The following is a 20536-nucleotide window of genomic DNA, read 5'->3' as shown; positions in this document are numbered from 1 at the left end:
TCTTCCCTCCTATCTACATAGAATCTCCTTAGTAACAGCTGCCACCTCCTATCTCAGTAATAGAAAAGTCTTCACTGAATACAGATTTTACCTTAGGCCGGCTTCTCACTTGATTTTCTCGGATGAGTGCAATGCGAGTAATTCTCGCATTGCACTCGGACACATGTTAAACAGTGAGGCAGCTCCTATCTGCAATTTTTTTCTCAGTCCAAATCGGACTGAGAAAAAAAAAATAAAAAAAATAAAAATCGCAGCATACTGCGTTTTGGAGACTTTCTCGCGCGAGTCTCTGCAAAGATTCTCTATGCAAGCGTGTAAAATAAAGGAACACACACGCTCCACAACGTTCACATGCGTTCTCTGTTGTATTTAATGTCAAATGTGAAGACATGATAAATTTATTTGATCAATAAAGGATAATGGAACAATGTTTAGCAGCATGCAGTTTAGCTGTGAGATCAAAAATAGCTACTGTTCCCTTGAGCCACGTGGGGGCTGGATCATTTGCATGAGCGTTAGACATGTCTAAATGATTTAATTTATTTAAATTTTTATTTGGAAAAATGCATCCCATACGCATCAAACACGCATTACACACGCACTGCAATCATGATAAAATTCACAAGATCGTATTGCAGTTGCATAGTATACTAATCTTAACGTGAACTAAAATCGGCCGACTTTTTTTCATTCAACTCGGACCGATTTTACACGAATAAGTGTGTTTCCAGCCTTAGAAGTGAGACTTTTGATAATGACTGATCAATTTTGGGAGAGAAAGAAGCAGATACTGTCAGTTTTACCATATAGTGAACATGGTAAATAAACCCCTCCAAACAATTGTGGAATTGCACTTTTTTTGCAGTTTCACAGCACTTGGAATTTTTTTGGTGTCATTCAAAAGTACAACTCGTCCCGCAAAAAAATATGCCCTCATATGATTATATTGGAAGAAAAATTAAAAACGTTATGGCTCTTGTTAGAAGGGGAGGAAAAAAAAACGGAAAATCGCCGGGTGGTCAAGAGGTTAATAAAGAAACTTAAAGGGAACCTGTCACCAGATTTGACGACTATAAGCTGCGGCCACCACCAGTAGGTTCTTATATACAGCATTACTAACATGCTGTGTGTAAGAGACCAGGCCGCTGTGTAGAACATAAAAATCACTTTATAATACTCACCTTACGGGCGGTGAAGTGCAGACTGGTCAAATGGGTGTCTCCATTCTCCGGGTCTGGTGCCTCTTCTCAGTATTTAGTTACCAAGTGACCAATAGACTAAATTAGAATACTTCAAACAGCCATCCTAAAAATAAAGAGAGGCCATAAAGGATGAGACGGTAACAGAAAGATGGTGCCCCACGCGTTACGCCACCATCTGTGTGGCTTTCTCAGAGAAAATGCTTTGGTCACTTGGTAACTAAATACTGCATATTATATGTGGATTCTCACTATTGTTACTGAGCTATTGAACTACTACGTTTATTAGGATGTTACAACTTGATTGTCTTGGAGGAATTGGTTCCACTATGGTTTTACAACTCTAAGGGTATGTGCGCACGTTGCTTTTTACCTGCTTTTTACCTGCTTTTTTGCTGCTTTTTCTTCTGCGCTGTTTAATGCCAAAATGGATGTGTTCTTCTATTCAAGCAAAGTCTATGGGAATTTGGGTTTCTTGTTCACACTATGTTGTTCAAAATGCTGCCTTTTTGTGGCAGAACTTTGGTCAAAAACTCAGCTTTTCAAAGAAGCAACATGTCAATTGTTTTTGCCATTTGGGTTTTGCACTGCAAAGCTGAGTTTTTGACCAAAATTCTGCCTCAAAAAGGCAGCATTTTGAACAACATAGTGTGAACAAGAAACCCAAATTCCCATAGACTTTGCTTGAATAGAAGAACACATCCATTTTGGCATTAAACAGCGCAGAAGAAAAAGCAGCAAAAAAGCAGGTAAAAAGCAGGTAAAAAGCAACGTGCGCACATACCCTTAGTGGTTTATCTTTTGGTCCTTTAAATGTTTTTATTCTGTATATTAGCACGTTTTTGATACAATAAAAGTTATGCACTTCTTAAGACTTTTAGGTGATCTCGTTTTGTAGAACATATATGCAACTTGTGTGTAGCCTACATCTATTAATATACATTATTTGTGGTTAATTTAAGGATCAGTGCAGTACATAGCACTTTATCCTATTTTTTCTTGTACTTCTCTGTAGTACTTGCAAGGTCTCCTTATTATAGTATAGGCAGTGCCCACTCCAACTCCCCCACTTTTTGTCCCAGAAGCAGGAACTGGAGACTGATAAACATGCCAGTCTCAGATGGAGCCAGGTATATTGGTCCCCTTTCATGTGTCACCTCCATAGATCATTCCTGGAACCTGAGATCGACCCTGGTAGACAAAGAAATCAGATCATGCAGCTTAGCGGAAATATCACGGCTTGCCAATTCATCCTTAGTCCTTCCGGGTAGACGTTCCCAAAAGGCGGTCACAAGCGCCTGATTATTTCATACTAGTTCTGAGGAATAGGTGCCAAATTGAATCAAATACTGACCCACAGTCTGAACTCCTTGACGCAGCTGCAGAAGAGAGGACACAGGAGAGGTGAAACGACTCGGCTCATCAAAAACATTCTAGGCCTCCAGGAAGCCTAGGACATCAGTGGTGATCAGGTCTCTTCTCTCCCACAGAGAGTTGACCCAGTGTGGGGCTGATTCCACCTCACCCTGCCACCAGTGAGGGACAGGACAGGAGTGTGATTTTTTTATCGCACTCCACTCGCACTGATTTTCATGCCGTGTGTCTTAGGCCTTAGTGCGCATGGTCAGCAGACCAAGGCAGCACATCTCTGAGGATGATGAAACACTGGTGCCAGCTACTGTAGCTTTCTGCAGAATGGCACAGAGGGCAGGGGTGAGAAGCGGGTGGAAGATGATGCAGGGATGGAGGAGGTTCTAGACCCCACATCGAGCGAATGCCATCAGAGTGACATGTACAGTTCGGAGGTGGTCACGCTGACCCAATAGCACAGCAAAAGAGGGAGCAGGGTGCAAAAGCACAGTGGCCGGTCCCTAGCCAGTATGCTGGCTGCTATTGCATTAAGGAAATGAGCACACCAAAGCTAGCTCAAAGGAGCTCCCTGGCATGGCATTTCTTCAGGCAATGTGCTGAGTGACAACAAGACAGGGGTGGTTTGCACACTGCTGTCAGAGCCCACCTCCTCATCAGGCCAGAGTAAGGCTACTTTCACACATCAGTTTTCTGTATTCAGGTACAGTCCTTTTTTTTGCCGTATCCAACGTTTCCGGTTTTGTTGTGCAAACCGGAGCAAACCGGACCCACCGGATCCGGTTTTAAGCGGATCCGTTGTGAACGGATCCGGAAAAAAACGGATCCGGTGTGTCCGGTTTGCATCCGTTTTGCATCCGTTATGTCCGTTTTTTTACGGATCCGTTTTTTAAACACTAAACAAACAATTAACGAGTTCCGTATTCTGATTGGCTATTGGGAAAATATAGTATATATACAGTATTTTGAAGCATATATTACAGAATGAAGACAGAGACAATCAGAAACCATGGATGCTATTCTTGCAAATTACACAAAGATCACTGCAGATTTTATATTTGAGGCAAATCGCTTGGCTATCATCGTCAGAGAAAAGGAGCGACAGCGACTGAGGCGTCAGCGACATCGACGCTTTTGGATCCATCCCCTGACTGCCCAGAGACTGACACGTGGGGTGTTTTCAACCCTATACCTGGAGCTCCGTGGAAACCATGAAAAATTCACAAGCTATGTCCGGATGGCAGTGAATAATTTTGACGTCCTCCTTGGCCTTGTTGCGGACAACATACGTAAAACGGACACCTTCTGCCGTTACTCTATAACACCCGAGGAGCGTTTGCTGGTTACGCTTAGGTAAGTTTTTTTTTTTCGAACTGTATCCTCCTGTAAATTGACTTTTAACTGTAATGTGTTTGCTATTATTTTTTTTATAATTATTGTCTTTCCTTTACAGATTCCTTGCAACTGGAGAGTCGCTTTCGTCCCTCCACTACCAGTTTCGACTAGGAATTTCCACCATCTCGGGAATCATTAGAGACACTTGCCAAGCCTTGTGGGATTGCCTCCATGAGGATTTCATCCCCCAGCCCACCAGGGACAGATGGCTTGCAATTGCTGAACAATACTATAACATTTGTCAGTTTCCAAATTGCCTTGGCTCAGTGGACGGCAAACATATAAGAATTGTGAAACCTGCTGCTTCGGGGTCAGAATACTACAATTATAAAAAGTATTTCTCAATTGTCCTAATGGCAATAACGGATGCGGACTACAAATTTATCTCAGTGGACATTGGCGCATATGGGAGATCCAATGACTCGCAGGTCTTTAAAATGTCCCCAATGGGGCGGCGAATCTATGGGAATACTTTTGATTTCCCTCCTGCAAGACCTCTTCCTGGCACATGTGAGCCCCCAATGCCCTTTGTTTTTGTGGCCGACGAAGCCTTTCAACTCTCCCAACATCTATTGAAGCCATATGCAAGCCGTGGATTGACGCAAACACAAAAAATATATAATTACAGATTATCCAGAGCCAGAAGAATGGTGGAATGCTCCTTTGGGATACTAACCAGCAAATGGCGAGTGTTGTTAACAGCCATTAATTTAAACATTGAAACTGTTGATGAAATAGTGAAAGCATGTGTGGTACTGCACAATTTTGTTTTAACAAAGGAACCTTTGTCCTTGGATGACCAGAGTTTGGAATCCACCTCTTTGACTGACTACACCAGTCCTGGATTTAGGAGTAGTGTTGCCTGTTCAACAATCCGTGACAAATATGCTGACTATTTTGTGTCCCCAGAAGGTAGAGTAGATTGGCAAGATCAAATGGTATAAGATTTTTGTTTAGTTTTATAACAAATAAACATAGTTAAAAATAAATTAAAAAATATCTTGTTAACCTTGTTAATTTTAATCTTTCACTCGCTTTAAAAATTTGTAATTTTTACACCGTCAAATTACAACATGTTATGTTTTTGTATTACCTTTATTATTAACTTAACTTGCAAAATAATATTACCCCCCAAAAAAAACAAGAACAAATAAATACTTTTCAACAAAAAACTTTTATTTTTATTACATACATAAATTATAAATTGGTATATCTTGGGCTTGGGGTGGAGATAGTACTGGAGGGGCTGACAGGTGGGAACACACGCACAGTTGGAGTATTGAGGGTGGAAAGTGGTGTTGGTGGTGGTGGTGGGGAAGTAACAGAAGGTGAAGGTGTGGTTGAGAAACCAAGAGGGAAACCAGCAGATGGGATGGGATTTGGTAAGGATTGAGGGGTGGAGTGGAGGGATTGGGAGACAGAAGAGGTGGCGGGTGAATTAGTGGCTTGAGTTGGGGTCATGATGGGTGTGGAAGGCGAGATGTGGTAGTGGGAAGGAAGTGTAGGGGCAGATGTGGTTGGGAGCTGGTACTGGGCCGCAGGCTGGTACTGGGCTGCAGGCTGGTACTGGTCAGCAGGCTGGTACTGGGCAGCAGGCTGGTACTGGGCAGCAGGGGGAGTAGGGACAATGGCTGGAGGGGGGGCAGGTGCTGGAGGAGGGGTGGGTGGAGGTGGTTGGGAGGAAACCTGCGCCAGAGCCTGCCGTGTGGCTTGCATTACATGCATCTGCTGGTCAGGAGATAGCTTTTCCATGCGCTCTAGTACGGCTTGAAAAAAAACAATGATTGGGTGATTTACTTGCATCTAAATGCAGCCTGTCCAGACGCGTGCACAATTCGTGTGTATTTTTTTCCATATTGGCATTTATGAAGCTAAAAGATGAACGATTTTGTTCGGCTAATAATTGAATGGCGTTCTGGAAGGCTGCATTTAGATGCAAGAACTCGGGCGCATAGCTCTTTTCCTGACCCCTATGACGCTGACGCCCAGAACCCAAAGGTGTTCTACTGAGGGCAGCAGTGTCAGAGGGGTGGGGTAGGGGAAAAGCTATCTCATCACCAGCAGCTTCAGGTAATGAAGTCTCACGTGAAGCTCCAGCGCAGGTGGATGGGACAGATGTCGATGGAAGGGAAGGTTCAGATGAGTGGGGTCTGTGCCTGTGTTCCCCAGTGGCGGACTGTTCAGGGATCGCTCCTGTCGGGTTCGATGCAGGCTCCTGAGTGCTGCAGACGGTGCTGGTAAAAAGAGGAAAAACAAAACAATAATTAATTTAATTGCTATACAGTGCCACTGAATAAAAAAAAAAGGCAAAAAAAAACAGACATAAAATATTATACTTTGTACATATTGTGTGGAATATTTACCTTCTGCACACCATAGTTGTCCGGAGGAACGACAACGCTCTAAAGTAACGGTACTTCGATCTGCGTCCTCCGGATCCACTCGGGGCCTGCATCTCTTGATTCAACTCCTTTTTGAAGCGATCCCTGATAGACCGCCACCGCTTCTGAAGTTTGTCACCTGAAAGTGGAAAGCACAAAGTGGTTAGTATACAACACATTACATCCTGCAGCATAACCTACTGAACTGTGAATACTTACGCTGTTTCTTCTGGCCACGAGAATTGAGCTCCCCCCAACCTTCTACCGCTGCGTGGCATACCTCGTCCCAGAGTCGACGGGTTACGATCGAATCAGCGTGGCGGCGGTCAGCCATGTTCCACAGCGGCTCCCTCTCTCTAACTTCATCGATGAGGAGGTCGATGTTGATAAATCCGGCCTCCTCACCGTCAGAATCGGGAGCACGCTGTGATGCCTGTTCAAAGAAACAAAAAAGAAATTAAAAAAAAAATAAATTATACCTAAATTCACACAGACATGAAAAAAAAAAAAAAAATAAAAAAAAAAAACTTACACTAAGACCACCGCCACCTCGACGACGACCCTGGGACGGTCTTGGGGGAGCTCTATCGTGAGCCCTAGAAGTTGAAGCCTTTAGTGAAGGAAAAAAAAAACCATTATTTACTTATGTGTTTGGTGTGCTGTGGTAAACAATTCCTGTATGAAACTTACACTCTGACCGCCCGCTCCGTGTATTTCTCCACCCCTTCCGTCATCTTCTGGCAGCATCTCCTGTGATGTTTCGGCCACCTATGTAAATGTCGTTTATTTAAAAATTTTTTTTTTTTTTTTAAAAAAACACCCTAAAAAAAAATATATACCTCAGTTTGTGAACCGGAGGGCGGGCTACCAGAAGACGACATATCTTTTTCTATAACAGGCCTCGCACAGCAAATGGCTTGACAAAACTGTGCCCGCAACACTGCACCTGTAAAAAAAGAAAAAACAATGTCTAAGTACATGTACGCAGCTCACAACAGTGATCTGTGGACAGTACTGTGGACATTACCTCAGGGACACTCTCCGCCACAACAATTGAAGACTGGCACCGAACCAAACTGGCACAGCAAATGGCTTGACAAAACTGTGCCCGCAACACTGCACCTGTAAAAAAAGAAAAAACAATGTCTAAGTACATGTACGCAGCTCACAACAGTGATCTGTGGACAGTACTGTGGACATTACCTCAGGGACACTCTCCGCCACAACAATTGAAGACTGGCACCGAACCAAACTGGCACAGCAAATGGCTTGACAAAACTGTGCCCGCAACACTGCACCTGTAAAAAAAGAAAAAACAATGTCTAAGTACATGTACGCAGCTCACAACAGTGATCTGTGGACAGTACTGTGGACATTACCTCAGGGACACTCTCCGCCACAACAATTGAAGACTGGCACCGAACCAAACTGGCACAGCAAATGGCTTGACAAAACTGTGCCCGCAACACTGCACCTGTAAAAAAAGAAAAAACAATGTCTAAGTACATGTACGCAGCTCACAACAGTGATCTGTGGACAGTACTGTGGACATTACCTCAGGGACACTCTCCGCCACAACAATTGAAGACTGGCACCGAACCAAACTGGCACAGCAAATGGCTTGACAAAACTGTGCCCGCAACACTGCACCTGTAAAAAAAGAAAAAACAATGTCTAAGTACATGTACGCAGCTCACAACAGTGATCTGTGGACAGTACTGTGGACATTACCTCTTCCCTGGAGCACTGGACTGGAGGACAGCAGAAGTTGAAGTCAGGAACGAACGGCAGGAGGTGTGTAGAATGTGCTGGATCCTTTTATAAGTTTTGTGATGATGAAAAAAAAAAATTTGCGCATGCTCTGTTTACCAAACCGGATGCGGTCACCGCATCCGGTTTAAACCGCATTGCGCCGGATCCGGCATGCATAGACACCCATTGTATACAATGCCGCATTGCGCCGGATCCGGCAGAATGCGGTTTTTTTAAGGGGCAAAAAAACGTTACATGATACGTTCTATCCGGCCGCCGCATTCAATTATTTTGCCGCATCCGGAAAAAAACGGATGCACCGCAAAGCCATCAGGTACAATCCGGTTACAATGCAAGTCTATGGGGATAAACCGGATGCGATACCGGATCCGTTTTATCCTTTTTTTTCCGGATTGTACCTGATGGCAAAAAACTGATGTGTGAAAGTAGCCTAAGACCTTCATCACAACTTCAGCACAGCCAGTGGGAAACATCAGCCGGCTGTTCTGAAACTCATCTCTTTGGGGGACAAATCTCACATCGCGCACGAGCTGTGCTCAGGTCCGGGATAAAGTTCGGATGAAAACGAACATCCACGCATCTGTTCATCCTTAATCACCAATATTAGTTTATGGAGGACCAACACCAAGTACTCCCTCTGATCTGCTGTTTGCAGCACCTACTGTGACTCCATGAACTTTACATAGCCAGAAAAACACAGCTCCATACAGTACATAGTAGAAATTCTTGGGTACTGCAGCTTCACTTTTCTTTTAGACTCTGCGGTTAAGAGTATGTGCGCACCTAATTTTTTTTTGGTATCAAAAATGCTGCGTTTCTGGCCGCTAAAAACGCACAAAAAAACCGCATGCGTTTTTACCGCGAATTGGCTGCATTTTTGTTCACTGCGTTTTATGCGGGTTTTTTTATTTTTATCAGTGAACAATGCCATTAAAGATTGGTGAAGAAAAAAAAAAAATCTGCTCTCATTTCCTTCTTCAATCTGTTCTTCATTCTCCACTAGTGTATGCAGGAGAGCAGACAGCAGCTGCAGAACTACAAGGCTCAGCATGCTCCATCAAGGACTGTATGCTGGAGGGAGAGGCAAGGGGAGCAGAACTACAAGGCTCAGCATATTCCATCCACTAGAGTATGCATTAGAGTAGACAGCAGCTGCAGAACTACAAGGCTCAGCATGCTCCATCAAGGACTGTATGCTGAAGGGAGAGGCAAGGGGAGCAGAACTACAAGGCTCAGCATATTGCATCCAAGACTATATGCAGGAGTTTTTTGCCCAAAAACGAAAAAAAAAAAAAAAAAAAAAAAAAAAAATTACGTGGGCTTCGCCATATTTTTGTATGCTAGCGAGGTACAGCAGGCAGCTACGGGCTGCCCCCAACCCCCAGCTGGCTATTTGTACCCGGCTGGGAACCAAAAATATAGGGAAGCCATAGTTATATAGTTACATAGTTACTTAGGTTGAAAAAAAAAGACCTAGGTCCATCTAGTTCAACCTTCCTCCACCAGTTCTACATTTTGTCCCTAAGTAATTTATAACCAACAATGTTGTGTGTAGTGAGGAAATCATCCAGCCCTGATATAAAAGCTGTTATAGTATCTGCCATTACTACCTCCTGTGGTAGGGCATTCCACAGTCTGACTGCTCTAACTGTAAAGAACCCTTTCCTATTTAGCTGTCGGAATCGCTTTTCTTCCACTCGCAGTGAGTGCCCTCTGGTCCTTAGTATTGTCTTTGGAAGGAATAAGTCATGTGCCAGTCCTTTATATTGACCACACATGTATTTATACATATAAATGAAATCTCCTCTGAGACGTCTTTTTTCTAAGCTAAACATATCTAACTTTTTCAACCTGTCATCATATGGGCGGCCTTCCATTCCTTGTAGAAGTCTAGTTGCCCTCCTTTGAACTGACTCTAACTTCTGAATGTCCTTTTTAAAATGTGGAGCCCAAAACTGGATTCCATATTCCAGATGTGGCCTTACAAGTGATTTATAGAGGGGTAACAATACGTTGGGATCACGGGATCTAATCTCTCTTTTTATACACCCTAAAATCTTGTTTTCTTTAGCAGCTGCTGCTTGACATTGAGTCCTGCTGCTCAGCTTATTTGTAATGAGAATACCCAAGTCCTTCTCCTGTTCTGTAGTCCCGAGTTTACTTCCATTTAATGTATACGCAGTTATAGGAATACTGCATCCTAGGTGCATTACTTTACATTTATAAACATTAAATCTCATTTGCCAAGTGTCTGCCCATTCTGACATCTTATCCAGATCTTTTTGTAATATTGTACTATCACAGTCAGTTTTTAATATCCTACATAGTTTGGTGTCATCAGCAAAGACTGAATCTTTACTATCAATCCCATCCACAAGGTCATTAATAAAGAGATTAAAAAGAATCGGTCCCAGCACAGATTCCTGCGGCACCCCACTGCTGACTATAGCCCATTTAGAGAATGTTCCATTTATGACTACTCTTTGTTTCCTATCTTTTAGCCAATTCCTTACCCAGTTGCATATAGTTTCCCCTAGTCCTTGCTTCTGGAGCTTTAGTATAAAGCTGTTATGTGGTACAGTATCAAATGCCTTTGTAAAGTCCAAATAAATCACATTAGCTGCATTACCAATATCCAGGTTTGCACTTACCCCCTCATAGAACCCCAACAGGTTGGTTAGACACGACTTATCTTTCATGAACCCATGCTGTTTGTCAGTTATTATATTATTTTCTGCAATATATTTTTGCATGTCATCCCTTAAAATGCCCTAAAAAAACTTTGCATACTACTGATGTCAGGCTTACTGGACGGTAGTTGCCTGGAACTACCCTCTTACCTTTCTTAAATATCACATCAGCAATCCTCCAATCCTGAGGCACCAACCCTGTTACAAGCGAGTCTAAAAAGATGAGATACAGTGGTCTGTCGATTACAAAGCTCAATTCCCTCAATATTCGTGGATAAATGCCATCTGGCCTTGGGAATTTGTCAATGTTTAATTTACTCAGATGCAGGCGTACTTCATCTTGTGTTAAATTAATTATATCGGGTGATGAACTTTGATTTTTCACTTGTTGAATGATCCCTGGTACAGTCAGTTCCTTGGTGAACACAGATGAGAAATGCCTATTTAATATCTCAGTCTTATGTTTGTCCTCTATAACTAACATGTTATTATATTTTAAGGGTCCGATACTATCCTTTGTTTTCCTTTTGACATTAATGTATTTATAAAAGATTTTGGGATTTATATTAATGTCATTGGCGATTTTTGTTTCAGTAGCTAGTTTTGCTTGTTTGATTTCTTTTTTTACATTTCCTATTGATATCTTTATATTTCTGAATGCTATTTCTGTATTCTCAGCCTTTAAGATTTTAAACGCCCTTTGTTTTTGTTTTATTATACTTTGTACAGTCTTATTTATCCATAGTGGTTTCTTTTTATTCCTGGACATTTTTTTACCAGAGGGTATAAGTTTTTTTACAGGACTCTAGCAGTATATCCTTAAACTTACCCCATTTATGTTCGGTATTCCCAGTTACCGTGACTTAGTCCCAATCTACACATTTAAGCTCTTCCCTTAAGTTGTTGAAATCATCTTTCCTAAAATTCCAGGTTTTAGCATTTCCCCTTTGAAATGTTCTATTGAATATTACTTTGAAGCTTACCATATTATGATCGCTGGTGCCCAAGTGCTCCCGGACCTGAAGATCTGAAATTGTATCAGGTCTATTTGACAGGACCAGATCTAGCAAATAATCTCCCCTGGTCAGTTTATCTACCATCTGAGAGAGGAAATGGTCTTGAATGGTAGATAAGAACTTACAGCTTTTAGCAGAACCAGAAGATTCTATGTCCCACTGTATGTCTGGATAGTTGAAATCCCCCATAATAAGAAACCGATTATTATTATTAGCTGCCTTTTCAATTTGTTCCAGCATTTCACCCTCTATTTGTTCAGGTATGTTAGGAGGCTTATAGCAAACTCCAATTAGCATTTTTCCATTATTCCCCTCCCCATGTACATTTACCCATACTGACGCTACATTGTTGCAGTTCCCCCCAATGTCATCATTCAACACAGGTTTTAAGTTAGATTTGATAAATATACACACCCCACCACCTTTTTTTGTCTTTCCTGTCCTTCCTAAATGTACTATAACCCTGTATGTTTGTCACCCAGTCATGGCTTTCATCCAGCCAGGTTTCCGTAATGCCCACCACATCATAATCCATGGTTGACATAAGAGTCTCCAATTCATTCATTTTGTTTGCAAGTCTTCTTGCATTTGCCAGTAGACATTTAATACTATTAACACCTTTATTACTCCTAGCCTCTCCACGTTCCTTGCATGTCCCGCCCCCCCAATCAGTCATTGACCCCTACGGTCTCACTGTCTCTATCTGCTCTATCCCCTTTTTTGCTCCACTAGCCTTCCTCCCCCAGATCCTAGTTTAAATGCTCCTCTATCCGTCTGACCATTTTCTCCCCCAGCACAGCTGCATCCTCCCCATTGAGGTGCAAGCCCCCCCCTTTTTTTTAAAAATTATTTCATGCATTTCATGAAATAATTAAAAAAAAAAAAAACAAAAAACAAAAACAAACTAGGCAGCTGGAGATTGGAATCGTCAGCGCATGGTGCCCAAACTTTTTGGGCACCCCCACTGCGAATTGCAGTCTGCAGCCGCCCCAGAAAATGGCGCTTTCATAGAAGCGCCATCTTCTGGCGTTGTATCCAACTCTTCCAGCTGCCCTGGTGCCGGGTGGCTCGCTGGGTAATAAGGAGTTAGGGCTAGCTGTGTATTATCAACTGGCCCTAAGCTCGAAATTCATGGTGTCATGCCAATATTAGACATGGCCACCATGAATTTCTAGTAAAGATTAAAAAACAAAAAAAACAAAAAACACAACACACAGAAAAATATTTTTATTAGAAATAAAACACAACACAATTAGTGACTCCATCTTTATTGAACTAAAGAACCCCCCCCCTCCGTAGTAGCCGTGGGTCAAGGGTCCCACGATGTCCAATCCGGATCCAATATCATCTGATCGGTTTGCCGGATGTAAGGCAAAGCGATCAGATGATGTGTCAGGTTCAAGGATATGAATCACATGACATATCAGCTGATTTGTATAAACGGCTTTTATACAATCAGCTGATGCATCAGTAGAAAAGAAAAAAAATTACACACTTCTGTGCCGACTCTTGTCCGATCGCTGCAGGACCCGGCGGTAATCAGCTGATGCGGTCACCTGAAAGCATTAGCTGATAGTTTAAGCCGTCCAGGAGGTAAAAAGCTGGCTTTTCACTGCTGGACTTAGGGCAAGCACACACTTTGCTTTTTACCTGCTTTTTTGCTGCTTTTTCAACTGCAGGGTTTAATGCCAACATGGATGTGTTCTGCTTTTCAAGCAAAGTCTATGGAAATTTGGTTTTCTTGAACGCACTTTGCAGTTCAAAAAGGTGCCTTTTTGTGGCAGAAATTTGGGCAAAAACTCAGCTTTGCAGTTCAAAACTCAAATTGCAAAAAAGCAGGTAAAAAGCAAAGTGCGTGCTTGCCCTTATACTGTCTACTGATTCCGTCAGGTGACCGCATCAGTTGATCACCGGCAGGTCCTACAGCGATCGGACGTGTCCCGCGAGTCTGCAGACAGGTATGAGATTTTTTTTTTTTTTTTTACTGTTCACTTTTGATTTTGCAGCTGCTTCCACTTCCCGTCCAGACATGGCGCTGGACGGGAGGTGGAAGCAGGGGTGGCGGTACCAGGAGGATTCACTCTTCTGTATTTACCAACACAAGGAATCCTCTTCCTGTACAAGTGACTGTACTACCCACCCCTAGCGTTTCTAGCTGCGTTTTTAGTCATAGAAACGCAGCTATATTTGCAATTTGCGTTTTTCATTGTGTTATTTAACATCTCATCGAACTCAATGGGTGAAAAACGCAGTGAAAAACGCAGGAATAATTGACAGGCTGCGTTTTTGTGGGAGCCAAAAAAAAAATGCTGTATGCAGACAGCAAAAATGAAAAACTCATAGACTTTGCTGGTGGTCTTGCAGTTTTCTGAAAAAAAACCCCCCGCACTGGAAAAACAGGCAAAAATGCGGTAAAAAACGCCTAGTGCGCACAGACTAATGTGGGCGTCACACGATACGATGCACGAGCGATCGTTTCCGCCCCCGTTGTTTGTGCGTCACGGGCAAATCGCTGGCCGTGTCGCACAAAGTTGTTAAACCCCTGTCACACGTACTTACCTGCTGAGCGACCTTGCTGTGGGCGGCGAACATCCACTTCCTGAAGGGGGTGGGACGTTCGGCGTCACAGCGACGTCACACAGCCGCCGGCCAATAGAAGCGGAGGGGCTGAGATGAGCGGGACGTAAACATCCTGTCTACCTTCTTCCTTCAGCATTGCCGGCGGCCGCAGGTAAGCTGCAGTTTATCGTTCCCGGGGTGTCACACGGAGCGATGTGTGCTACCCCGGGTACAATGAACAACCGACGCAAAGAAAAAGAAACGATTTTTTTAAAAATAAACGATGTGTAAACGATACACGATTTGTAACTGATTTGCGATCGTTCTGAGACGCTTGTAGGTGTCACACGAAACGACGTCGCAAACAATGCCGGATGTGCGTCACGAAAACCGTGACCCTGACGACATATCGCACGATAGATCGTCTCGTGTGACGCCCGCATAAGGCTCTGTACTTTGTATACATTTGGTTGCTGTGAAAACTGGAAACACTTGATCTGTGGGGGTGTCGGTTATAAGAAATCTCCACCAATCAGCTCTTGATGACCTATCCTAAAGATTAGTCATTGATATGTAAGGACTGAACAAGGACTTTTTTCTTGGTAGCATAAATATAACATATTCAGGTGAAATAAACAAAAAGGAAAAAGGCAACATAAGGTTAGTAGTATATTAATATTTCTAAGGTGTGATATATCAAATGCAAACTCTTTACTCAACAACTGATTAGATTGGGTACATTATATCAGCATTATGAAGGTGGGACTGACACTGAGAAGTAAACACACGGTGAGGTTCACATCTGCGTTAAGCGTTCCACCCTGCTGTTCTGGATCTATCACAACAGAAAACTATGGCAACTAACAAACCACACTGACAATAACGGGTTCCGCTTAGTTTCCTTCAAGGATTCTGTAATATATCACAATTTTTTTTTTTTTTATATATATGAATACGGCAATGGAGCCTTTTGACGGAGCCTCCAACACATTTAAGTCTTATATTCTCCTTTACAAATTGTAGGCGGAAGTAAAAACAGTGCATGGTGAATTGGACACAACTAGGGATGAGAGGAACCGTGGAAGTTCGGATTCGCCAAATTTCACTGGTCTTTAGGTAAATGTTTGGTTCGGGATCTGGACTTGACCATGAACTTTGGTGCTGTAAAATGGTCATAGTAAAGGCTAGGGGGCTGCAAAAGGCAGCAAAATGGGGGTAAGAGCAGAGGATAATTGCTGTGCAAACAAATGCGGAAAGGAAATAAAAAAAAAAAAACAAAACAAAAAAACAACGACATGGGGATCCCCCTATTTTTGATAACCAGCGCAGGTAAGGCAGTCAGCTGTGGACTATAGCCCTCAGTGTAACGCTGCGTCCCTGCTCTCCTCCGCCTGCAGGGACATGCTGTCACTCACCGCCGCGGCAGGCTCTTTCTATGCTGCCCCACGTCCCTCTCATCCACGTGGGCTTCTCCTCCTCCTGAAGTCTGTGCGTGCGTCACAGGACCTCCAGAAGTACTCCTAGGGAGTGCGCGTGCCAGAGCGTCACTCCTAGGAAGTACCTCTCAGCCTATTGCTGAGAGGCACTGGGTATTTAAGGCAAGCTCCCTCTAGGGGAGTTGCCTGTTCAACACCATCAGTTTAGTCAGTTGATTTCTGTTTAGTCAGTTGTCAGGTCACCCTGTCCGTCCTTTTCTTGCTTGTACCTGGTTCCAGCCCGTCTTGTCTGTTGGCACCTGATTCCAGTCTTGTCCTGCTTGTCGCTGGCTATGGGCAGGATGTTTTGTGTTTCAGTTCCTCAATCTCTTCAAGATTTTTTCTTTCTTATTCAGTATCTGCGCTACATAGTAAGGCCCAATATATATGGCTGAAGCTACTATTTTAATGTTTCTACTTTTATTCTTGATTTTATTTTATATATTAAAGTATTCATTTTTTATAAAATGGACAGGCTTTGATTTTTTGAACAGCCCCTGGTGAACGAACAATCTTTCTTCTACGTCTTGTCAATATGCGCTAATGGCAGATTCTATTTGTCCACCAGAAGATGACAACTTGCCCTGGCCATGACAATGGAGCAGAACTGTCACCAGCCACCATATAACTGAAGTCTGTCACTACATAGCTGCCACTGCCCACTTCACACGTTCCAACAGTCTTCAAACTTTTATTATGAGCAAACATAAGAACATAATTATAGCACTCAGTAGGGTGTGAAGGTGTAGACAAAAGCCGTCAGATCAAGGTATCTCCATGAGTCATGCCATTAGATAAGTAGGCATATTAGAGATCAAGTTCAAGCACTTTCTGCAAAGTTTATGCTTTCTGAACCATTTGGTTGGATTATAACTACTTAAAGAGTTGCAGCAACTGACAAAGCAAATTGTGTTCAGTAAGCTCACCGAATACAATATGCTAATGGTGCAACCAACATAAATGCACTTGTTGCAATGTATTTTATGTTGGTTGCACCACCAGGAAACTAAAGAAGAGCACTGATGAGTATATTTCAGACCGTTCTAATCTATCAGACACTTACAAATCTGTTACTTCTCTGGTTTAAACTATATCAATGACTTTACTTTCTTTCAGAGATATCTGTATAGCAACATAAAGCCACTAAGCTTTCATAGTTACCAAATTACCATGTCAGTGGGCTCATACAGTTGGCATGTACTCGCTTCCACCTGGTTTGGGAATATTAGCAGTCTGAAACACTGTGCTGATACATTAATCTGATATTGTTCATTCTGACATGGCGCTGCAAGGTTTCAGTAATGTTTCATTGTTTATTGTTAAATACACAAATTCCTTTACTATTGAGGATTAGTTATACATTTTGAATTGCCTGTATTTCAAACAGATGACAGCTATAATTAAAGCATTCATTCCTGTAACAAGTAATAGATGGCGTCCTTGTCAACAGTATTTGTAACAATTAATCAAAACTTGAAATGTGTTAGCCAAGAGCTAACAACTAATGACCAGTAGGTTATCAATATGAGAACGGAGGGGGTTCAGCACCCCCATCCGTAGAAAATTGCTCTGGCATCTAAACTATGTAGGGGCAGAACAGCCCCCAATATGACCAATGTATTTTATTTCCTATTCATGTGAATCTCAAATACAGCGCTTTGCTTTTCATTCAGGTGAGCGCAGCCCACCTACTAAATGGTTACCAATTGTAAAGTCTTAAGGCCACTTTACACGCTGCGATCTCGCTAGCGAGCGTACCCACCCCCGATTGTGCGTCACAGGCAAATCGCTGCCCGTGGCACACAACATCGCTCGGACCCGTCACACGTACTTACCAGCTCGGCGACGTCACTGTGACCGGCAAACCGCCTCCTTTCTAAGGGGGCTGTTTGTTCGGCGTCACTAAGCGGCCGCCCAATAGAAGCGGAGGGGGCGGAGATGAGCGGGACGAACATCCCGCCCACCTCCTTCCTTCCTCATTGCGGGCGGCCGCAGGTAAGGTGAGGTTCCTCGTTCCTGCGGTGTCACATATAGCGATGTGTGCTGCCACAGGAACGATGAACAACCTGTGTCCTGCAACAGCAACGATATTTGGGAAATGGACAGCGTGTCAACGAGCAACGATAAGGTGAGTATTTTTGATCGTTAGCGGTCGCTCGTACGTGTCACACGCAACGACGTCGCTAACGAGAACGGATGTGCGTCACGAATTCCGTGACCCCCAACGACATCTCCTTAGCAATGTCGTTGCGTGTAAAGCGACCTTTAGGTAACCTCTTTAAATCACAATTCTCCTTTAATTATAAAAAAAAGTTGTCCCCTTTCACACACTCTCTCTCCAGAGGCTCAGAAAGGCATGTGAAACACAAACTAAATTGTTACTTACCCTCCAGGGGGCCAGAACTGCTGCTCTTGTGAATGTATAGGATAAATCATCACGTGATGTCACAAGCACTCCAGCCAATCACTGATGTTGTCCCATTACAGGTACACTCAGTTCAATGATTGGCTGCAGCGCTGATTACAAGACGATACCGCTGTAGCCTATACACATTCACGAGAGCAGCTCTGGACGCCAGGAGGGTAACAGGTTAGTTTGGGGGTTTTGTCTCCCTGAGTCTCTGTGGCAATAATCTTTGAAAAGGGACAATGTCACGCTGTACAAAGTCTAATAAGATGTAGTACAGCATAATCCCCACTAGGTGGCAGCAGAGTAGAGAAGGAGAGACAAAGAAACACTGTAACAAAAAGGCAGCTTAAGTACAGCAGAGTAACTGCAGCAGGCAGTTAACAGGCGAACCACCAGGGGCGAATAAAGTAGTCAAACAGTCAGGGTCTAGCCAGGAAAGTCGAGTCACAGCAAAGGGAGGATCAATAACAAAGTCAGAAAACAGAACCGAGTCGGAAGCCGGAGATCAGGTATGCAGAGAGAAACACAAACAACGGACAGGAACGGGAAGCCAGGGACCGGGAAAGGCAGACGAACGGGGGAGGGTACAAGTCAGGACACAGTAGCAGGGAGGAAGGACAGATCGAGAACACTCACCAGAGCCAGTATACAAGCTGCAAGGCAGAAATATCACTGGCACTGAGCCACAGGTAGGGAGGCAATATATAGTGTCCTGGGATCCAGAATGAGGCAAGGGAAGTTAACCCTTGACATGACCAGGCCAGATCTCGGTGTAACTAAGGCCGGTTTCACACATCCGGCTTTTCGCCGGTTTACCGGATCCGGCGCTCTCCCATACAGTGACTACAGTACAGTGACAGCGCAACAAGCGCCGGTCACATGCTGTCATGTGACCGGCGCATGTGACCCAGAAGTTACAGCGCTGTCACTGTACTGTATTGTCTGTACGGGAGAGCGCCGGATCCGGTAAACCGGCGAAAAGCCTGATGTGTGAAACCGGCCTAACCAGCAGGGAAAAGCCGGCCTGGATCATGACAGACAATCCCTTTAATACTCATTCTTATATAACTCTGGGAATCTGCTGTATGTCATAGGATTGTTTTCACTGCAGTTATTACATACAAACAGTTGTAGATTTTAAAGGTACAATGAGTCCAAAAAGTATTCAGACCCCTTTAAATTTTTCACTCTTTGTTTCATTGCAGCCATTTGGTAAATTCAAAAAAGTTCATTTTTTTTCTCATTAATGTACACTCTGCACCCATCTGTACAGAAAAAAACAGAAATGTAGACATTTTTGCAAATTTATTAAACAAGAAAAACTGAAATATCACACTCATATTTAGGGCTCTTTTCCACTTACGTACCGCTTCCGATGTGAGAGCATAGGAAGCGATATGCTAATGCCCCCTGCTGCGGGTGTCAGCCGAGGGTCATGCGACTGTGATGCGGTCTTGCGATCACATCACAGGAGTGGAGAAGATGGAGGGAGCACTTTCTCCCCATCTCCTCAGCTGTCTGTCTCCGTGCACCGCACTGCAGTCACATAACATGACTCGGTGCAAAACGCAGCATGCTGCGATTGCACCAAGAGCCCAATTCATGTGGAGAAAAAACAGGACAGAGGAAACGGTCTCATTTATTAACACTGGTGCAATCAGATTTTTTTATTGGATCGCAAACGCACCAGGAAATCGCAAGTGGAAAAGAGCCCTAAGGCTACTTTCACACTTGCGTTGAATGGCATCCATCACAATGTGTTGTGTGACGCATGTGACGGATGCCTTGCAAAAAGTGTGATAATAAAGGCCACGGATTCCAGTGAAATAACGCATTGCGTTAAGTTTTCTTTAGCTGAGAGAGAGAGCCCTCATCTTCACCGCACACATCCCGACATTATCGCCTACAACACCACACACATCCCAACATTACCGCCTACATCACCGCACACATCCCGACATTACCGCCTATATCACTGCACACATCCCCGCACACATCCCGACATTACCGCCTACATCACCGTACACATCCCAACATTACCGCCTACATCACCGCACACATCCCGACATTACCGCCTATATCACTGCACACATCCCCGCACACATCCCGACATTACCGCCTACATCACCGTACACATCCCAACATTACCGCCTACATCACCGCACACATCCCGACATTACCGCCTATATCACCGCACACATCCCCGCACACATCCCGACATTACCGCCTACAACACCGCACACATCCCGACATTACCGCCTATATCACCG

The 20536-nt window shown here is 43.6% G+C and overlaps 1 protein-coding gene across 1 annotated transcript; it reads right to left on the bottom strand.

The window, feature by feature from the left end:
* Positions 1 to 1282: 1282 nt before the first annotated feature.
* LOC142251829 (uncharacterized) lies at positions 1283 to 8704 on the bottom strand. Its single transcript, XM_075324877.1, has 8 exons — positions 8635 to 8704; positions 7183 to 7289; positions 7034 to 7111; positions 6876 to 6953; positions 6563 to 6776; positions 6326 to 6482; positions 6048 to 6196; positions 1283 to 1305 (listed from the first exon to the last, which is right to left on the bottom strand). Exons 1-8 carry the CDS (start codon positions 8702 to 8704, stop codon positions 1283 to 1285), a joined length of 876 nt encoding a protein of 291 aa, XP_075180992.1.
* Positions 8705 to 20536: the final 11832 nt, after the last annotated feature.

Source organism: Anomaloglossus baeobatrachus, chromosome 9 (assembly GCF_048569485.1).
Source record: "Anomaloglossus baeobatrachus isolate aAnoBae1 chromosome 9, aAnoBae1.hap1, whole genome shotgun sequence".
NCBI lineage: Eukaryota > Metazoa > Chordata > Amphibia > Anura > Aromobatidae > Anomaloglossus > Anomaloglossus baeobatrachus.
This window is presented reverse-complemented; position numbering and strand designations above follow the sequence as displayed.

Bases quoted from the DNA above. Each gene is read 5' to 3' on its own strand.
- LOC142251829 (XM_075324877.1), bottom strand. From the start codon at position 8,704: ATGAACAGATGCGTGGATGTTCGTTTTCATCCGAACTTTATCCCGGAC. The intron at 6,954-7,033 runs GTAAGTTTCATA...CCTTCACTAAAG, and splicing joins ACGGAGCGGGCGGTCAGAGT to GCTTCAACTTCTAGGGCTCA. The intron at 6,197-6,325 runs GTAAATATTCCA...TCTTTTTACCAG, and splicing joins ACAACTATGGTGTGCAGAAG to CACCGTCTGCAGCACTCAGG.